At 36.4% G+C, this 6,955-nt stretch overlaps 1 protein-coding gene across 1 annotated transcript; it reads left to right on the plus strand.

Annotated features, from left to right (window-relative positions):
- Positions 1–387: 387 nt before the first annotated feature.
- LOC109814800 (uncharacterized) lies at positions 388–6,677 on the plus strand. The gene is made up of 5 exons (XM_020379308.3): positions 388–1,522; positions 2,391–3,148; positions 3,251–3,340; positions 4,981–5,757; positions 6,101–6,677. Exons 1-5 carry the CDS (start codon positions 1,414–1,416, stop codon positions 6,239–6,241), a joined length of 1,875 nt encoding a protein of 624 aa, XP_020234897.1. The 5' UTR covers positions 388–1,413; the 3' UTR covers positions 6,242–6,677.
- Positions 6,678–6,955: the final 278 nt, after the last annotated feature.

The raw sequence follows: 6,955 nt of genomic DNA on the forward strand, positions 1-6,955 counted from the left end.
GAAAAAAGATATATCGCGATCACAAATCACAAATAAAATAAAAAAAACAACTAAAAAGTGACAAAAATTAAAAACCCTACAGTTCCATGATTTTTTTTAATATTTATTTAAATAAAGTCGTAACAACATATACACACAAAAATTTGAGGCCGTGAAAGGAAACGTAACAAAAATAAAACACATGAAAAGAAAATGGGCACACACTAAATATTAATTATTTTTTTTTTCCTCTCAAAAAATATATTAATTTTTTATTCACCATAAATATATTAGCAATATTAGGGTTCGAATTAGGAGTGTGTACACAATACTTAACTAGTACGCTAAATTAACTTAATTTTGTTAATTATAATTTAGAGAGAGAGAGAGAGTGTTCGTCATAAAACATACGTTTGCTTCTGAGTATCCGAAACTAACAGAAAATTATACATTGTCTCTCTCGCCTCCTCTCAATTTCACACAAACACACACATCGCACTACACAAACAAAACAAAACCCTATTTCCTATTTCACTCACTCTCGCACCTTCTCCCATTCCATTCCCTTTCGTTCTTTGCTCATTCATTCATTCCCCAACTCCAAACCAAACGCAACTCTTTCTCTTTCTTCTCGCTTTTCGCATTCGCCGATAACCCCTGGCGGTTATTATCCAAACGTCGACGTTTCCTTCTCATCACCAATCACTGCCTCGCCTCTAGGGTTAGTTCCCTTTTCGTGTCTCGTTTTTTTCCGTATCCGGAATCAAACGTCGACGTTTCTTCCCTCTGTAACCCTAGGTTCCGGTGGAGCTTTTTCCCAACCCATCGATTAATCACGTTTGTTTTTATTCTCTTTGGTTTTCTGATTTTTTTCATAACCTATTTTCTCCGCTCTCCTCACTGAGTAGTATATGTCGTTGCCCTTTTTATTTTCCATCTCGGTGCTATGGATGAGTTCGCAATGCCTTGAGTTCTGCCATTGTTGCCATAGTTCGGCTTCGATTTTTCCAATTGGAGGTTTATTGAATTCTGTTAGAGAGATGAAAAATCTTTGAGTGGTTTAGTGGGAAAACTTATTTTGGATGGCGATGGAGGCGTAGCTTAGAGAAGCTCGTCCTTGGCAACATTGGTAGGGGGAAATAGCTTTTTATTTTGGAGCAGTTACGGCTGCGGGTCTTGAATTTGTCATAGAATTTGTTGATTAAACAGCAGAAGGGGTTGGGTTGTTTTGATTACTGTGTTGGAGGGTAGTGAATTGTGGAGTGATTGAATTTCACTGTGGGAGTGCTGGATTTCTTTATGTTTGGGGGTGATTTTGTGTTATAGATTAGGTTGGGTTGTAGAAGAGTGATAAGTGTGATTGTGCTACTTGGGGGTGGAGTTGGTAGAGAGGCGTGTGTAGATTTTTTCTTTTGATGATGTTCAGTGCTAGTTATGGACAGAAGTGAACCTGCATTAGTTCCAGAATGGTTGAGAAGTGCTGGAAGTGTTGCTGGGGCTGGAAGTTCAGCCCAACATTTTGCCTCCCCATCTAGTAACGCCGGTAATTTCGATGTCCTGTCTTAATTATTTGCAAGTTTTAATGCCTGTGTTTTATTTAAATCATAATTTTATGTTATCTCATTTAAGAATCTTATTTCTTATTTGCATATTTGTATATGTGAGAAAAAGTGGCTAATTAGCAAGGTTTAAAAAATGGTTAGCGATTGCGAATTTGACTGTAACAATCAAAGATTTTGGACTCTTTGCAACCGCAATTGTGTTTGCATTGTCTGTAATTTACTGCAATGTCAAGGATTTCAATAAATCTGCGACAGTGACTGCAGTTTAAAATTGATTCTGGAAAATCAGAGACATAAATTGATAAAAGAGATCACCAGAGCATATATGTTACATAAAAAATGAGTGTGTATTCCTATCACCATTAAATTACTAGTATATTCTTTGTCCAGAAAATGCATGCCCTCCTCTATTATTACCGAATATGTCCAAGACCTTTTACTACTAAAACCATGCCCTCCTATATTAATACCGAATACATCCAAGACCTTTTAGTACTAAAATGCACAGCTTCTCTATTAATACTAAATACATCCAAGACCTTTTACTATTATCCACGCCGCAAGTGATTCACTAAAGACAGCCGTTAAATGTGTAACGGAATGTAAAATAACCAAATAATAAATGATCCTGCAGTATCAGTAACCGACTCACGTGCCTCCCATCTTAAAGGCCTTTTTTCTTTAAGTCCCAAAATGAACTGTTTTATCAATTATCTTTGACTTTGCTTTCCATTATCAATCTTTTGAATTGTATCAAAAGCCTTGGGTACTAAGTTTTTTGTTTTTTTTTTAACTGTTTTATCAATTGAAAAGGGGAAAAATAATAACTGTTTTGACATTGTTGTGTAGATTCTACTTCTGTAACGCATCATTCAAGGAATAGATCTTCTAAGAATGCTAGTGATTTTGATAGTGCTCGTTCTGTGTTTCTGGAACGGACATCCTCATCAAATTCCCGGAGGAGTTCTATAAATGGTTCTGCCAAGCATGCCTACAGTAGTTTCAACCGAAGTCATCGTGACAAGGACCGTGACAGAGAGAAAGATAGATCTAATTTTGCAGATCACTGGGATTGTGATGGTTCTGACCCATTGGCCAACCTCTTTCCTGGAAGGATGGAAAGGGATACATTGCGGCGTTCTCATTCAATGGTTTCCAGGAAACAGAGTGAGGTTATACCCCGTAGAGCTGCAGTTGATAGTAAATCTGGTGGCAGTAGCCACCATCAGAACAATAGCAATGGCATACTTTCTGGGAGTAATGTAAGTAGTAGCATTCAGAAAGCTGTATTTGACAAGGATTTTCCATCACTTGGTACTGAAGAGAAGCAGGGAATAGCTGAAGTTGTGAGGGTTTCATCTCCTGGTTTGGGTGGTGCTGCTAGTCAGAGTCTGCCTGTTGGTAGTTCAGCTTTGATTGGAGGGGAGGGATGGACATCTGCACTAGCAGAGGTACCTACTATAATTGGGAGCAGCAGTACTGGATCTCTACCAGTGCAACAAACTGTTAATACAACTTCTGGGTCTGTAGCATCAAGTACTACAGCTGGTCTTAATATGGCTGAGGCTTTGGCACAGACTCCATCCCGAGCTCGTTCTGCTCCCCAGGTACTTGAGCTAGTTGACACTGTCACTAGCTTCTTTATTCATTCAATTATAATGATTTTATTTATGTCCATGATCAATTAATGAGGCCCTAATCAATTGTAGGTGCTGGTCAAGACTCAAAGGCTTGAGGAACTGGCTATCAAGCAGTCAAGACAGTTGATTCCAGTAACACCCTCAATGCCTAAAGCTTCGGTAAGTGTTACCTTATGAAATACTGTTTATAGTTCGTTTTTACAAACTTTATTCTGTTTTAGATTGCATAGCAGAATTTTATTTCATACAGTTAATATATATCCTTGTTTTTGAATGACCTGGAAGGCTTAATGCTTTTAATGGTTGAGTTGTGGTGTTCTGGGCTATATATTATCAGATTTAGCATTTAGGAATAAATATTGATGAAATGAGTGGGTAACCTTTATTTTTTCTTTTTTGTTCCAGGTATTATCTGTGTCATTTAATGATGGCTAGATATATTATCTTTATACAGATATATAGTCATAAGACATCATATAAACAAAATGGTTTTTTTTTAAAGTCATTTTGTACCATGTTTTGTTGTCTCATTTAGTGATGGCCTGATGTTGTAGTGATTGATTACAAACTAGTTCTTGCAATCATGTCACTTTACTGTTTTAAGTTTAATATTATAGCAAATCGAATTTCTAGAATAGTTTTTACATTTATTCCTCTGACCTGTGTGATAGCTATTATTTTGAGGCTACGTTTATATTTCAGTGAAATAAAAGGAATGACAAACATAAGTATTGAATAAATGCTTCACTTCATTTTTTTTCTTGGCTTATTTCAATGAGTATTTGATAGTGCTTATTCTTGGTTATGCATGTGAAATTCTAACAGGAATTAGTGATTCACTTACTGATTTTGTTTTACTCGTTATGCAATGGCTGAATTTATTACGAGTGGTATCTGTGAAAGCCCCTAGTTTGTTATTATCCTCTCTCAGGCTCTAGTTTACCTCCTTCTAACTGAGCCGAATGACGACATGTGATCCATGTAGCTGATGTTACTTAGCGGGATAAAGTCTTTTTTTTTGTTGTTGTTGTATAATTTATATGCAGATATCTAGAGTCTAGACAACTCTCATTTGAAGTCTGATTAATTGCTGTATGAACTACAGTCTTTCTATCCTCACCAAAATTTGTAAAGATGTTGGTATCTATTTGAGTTAAGTATGAATGAGTTTTGTTATGTACTAGCATAAGGGATAGGAATGATTAATTTGGTCAAGAAAATGATATTGCCTTTTGTTTTTCTGTTTGTCCTTTTTAAAGCATTGGTTTTGTAGCCTAAATTCATGAAGCATATCAATTGTATCTAAAAATGGTTATTTATTAGTGATATTTGTATGCTCCTTGCACACTGGACTCATTGACAAGTATTTCATTTCACTTTTACTACCTTTCCATGCTTACTCTAATTTCTCCACCATTGATGGGTTTGTGGATGTCTCTATTATACATGAAATTTGTGTTTTCTTTAGAGAATACTTAAAATTGATTGTGTGGATGGTGTTATGATATGTATGCAGGTTTGGTATTAATGTTTCATTACAATTGGAGGTGGTTTTGATTGTATAATGCTCAATTTGTTTCCATGTATATATGGAAATCTAAGGAGATTTAAAAGTTTATGATTGATTAGACATGGATATGATATGATTCCTTGTTATAGGCCTACTTCCCAAAATTTTGAAGTTTATATTTTCTAGGATAATGTGTATATTACTTTCTTGTATTCGATAGAGGATTAAAAAATTGTTATTTTCTTTTCTCTTAAAGTCTTTGATGATTTATTGTAATATTTTTTTTCAGGTTCTTAGTTCTGAGAAATCAAAGCCCAAAACAGGTATCAGAAATGCCGAGATGAATGTAGTTACCAAGAGTGTGGCACAGCAACCTTCTGCATTGCACGTAGCAAGCCAATCTGTTCGCAGTGTAAATGCCAAAGTTGATGCTCCAAAGACATCTGGAAAGTTTACTGATCTTAAATCAGTAGTGTGGGAAAATGGCGCTTCCCCTACCTCCAAGGATGTATCAAATCCAACGAATTATTCTAACAGCAAACCAGGAAGTCAACATGCTGTTGCTTCTGGAGCTGCTTCTGCACCTTTGAGGAACCCTAATAACCTAAAATCCCCCACAGAGCGGAAGGCTGCATCTTTGGATCTGAAATTAGGTTCGGCTTTGGATAAGAAACATTCAATCTCTCAAGTGCAGAGCCGGAATGATTTCTTCAATCTCATTAAGAAGAAAACATTGATGAACTCCTCTGTAGTTCTTCCAGATTCTGGCTCGATGGTTTCACCTCCGACTATGGAGAAATCTGATGAAGTAAATAGGGTAATAGTTAGCCCTCCTGCCAGTCCTCAGTCTCTTGGAAATGGTACTGAACTGACTAGCAATGGCAATGCCCATGCTCATGAAGAGGTTCACAGACATTCTGATAATGAAGAGAAAGAATCAATTCCCAGTGCTACAATATATCCAGACGAGGAAGAAGCTGCATTCCTTCGTTCTCTGGGCTGGGAGGAGAACACAGATGAGGATGAAGGCCTTACAGAAGAGGAAATCAATGCTTTCTATCAGGAGGTGATAATCTCTTATCTTATTCTAGTTTTGTATCGATCATAATTACAATTTAAACTTGCTTAGTTTTTTCATGCATCAATGTGATGATTTAGTGAATTTGATCTTTGTGAAGTTAAAATGCCTTGCTTTTGTTTAATGAAATGGGTTCGAAGGTACCATTAAGTACCATTCTGTCAAGCAATGCTTAAGATTTTATGTTGTGGTTGGTTTGTCCAAATTACATGCTTATGTAAACTCTTCTTCCATCAGTGATTTTTCTTGCCGTACCAAATTACCTTTAATGCAACTTGTTGCGACCAAATGGGGTTTGCCTACTTATTTTTCTTTGGCTTTTGTTTTCCAGTGCAAGAAATTGGACCCAACTACATTCAAGCTATGCCAGGGCATGCAGCCAAAGCTGTCCAAGTTGTTCGAATCTTATGCATCTAACTTGCGTGGATCTTCTGCTGAGTTGAGCTCTTCTGATCCCGGATCTGAAGCTTGATGTACTGTTTCTTTAATCATAGTTAGATCCAAGTTTCAATTTTTGATGGCAGATGACTAGTTCCATTCCTTTTGTTCTGAAGGCCAATGATTTGAGAGTGAAAGAAGAGGGGTGGGTTTTGATTGGAACCCTGCATTTTGCAAATATTGCAATAAGTTACAGGTGCCTCAATCCTGCCTGCATAACAGGGGAAAAATTTTCCTTCCTTTTTGGTTTTTTGGTTAAAGGTTATATAGGGTTGGTTGGTAGGGTAGGGGCTATTTTGTCAGCAGTGGAAGGTGCTGGGCCATTGCATCTTTTGGGCCATTGCATCTTTTGGGGTATTTTGACCCGTTTCTTTTCTTTCATGAGGGTTTGATTCTACATGATAAAGTTTATGCTGTTTTTGGTCAATTTTACAAAAAAAGGGAAATTAAAAATTTATTTTTAAATTTTAGAGCTTGTTGATATGACTATTTTGGAAGGCTGTATTTTTTTGGGAATGTCCTGGTTCACATTTTGGTTGCGATTCTCGCAGCACTGAAAAATCACATCAATGATATCGAGATACAGAATAGAATCTTACAATCTCTTAATTGTTTTCTATCCAATATTTCTTTTGTATATAAATCTAAGGTGGGCTGATGCCTCTAATTTAGAAGAAACAGAAGAATTTACAAAATTTCTATCAGTGTGAACGGGTAAATGATAAACACTTGTAAGATATTTTTTGCA

This window comes from Cajanus cajan, chromosome 9 (genome assembly GCF_000230855.2).
Source record: "Cajanus cajan strain Asha chromosome 9, NIPB_CcT2T_4, whole genome shotgun sequence".
Taxonomy (NCBI): domain Eukaryota; kingdom Viridiplantae; phylum Streptophyta; class Magnoliopsida; order Fabales; family Fabaceae; genus Cajanus; species Cajanus cajan.

Excerpts from the sequence above, each read along its gene's own strand:
- LOC109814800 (XM_020379308.3), top strand. The coding sequence starts at position 1,414 with ATGGACAGAAGTGAACCTGCATTAGTTCCAGAATGGTTGAGAAGTGCT. Across the intron at positions 1,523-2,390 it reads CTCCCCATCTAGTAACGCCG|ATTCTACTTCTGTAACGCAT; the intron begins GTAATTTCGATG and ends ATTGTTGTGTAG. Across the intron at positions 3,341-4,980 it reads CCTCAATGCCTAAAGCTTCG|GTTCTTAGTTCTGAGAAATC; the intron begins GTAAGTGTTACC and ends ATTTTTTTTCAG.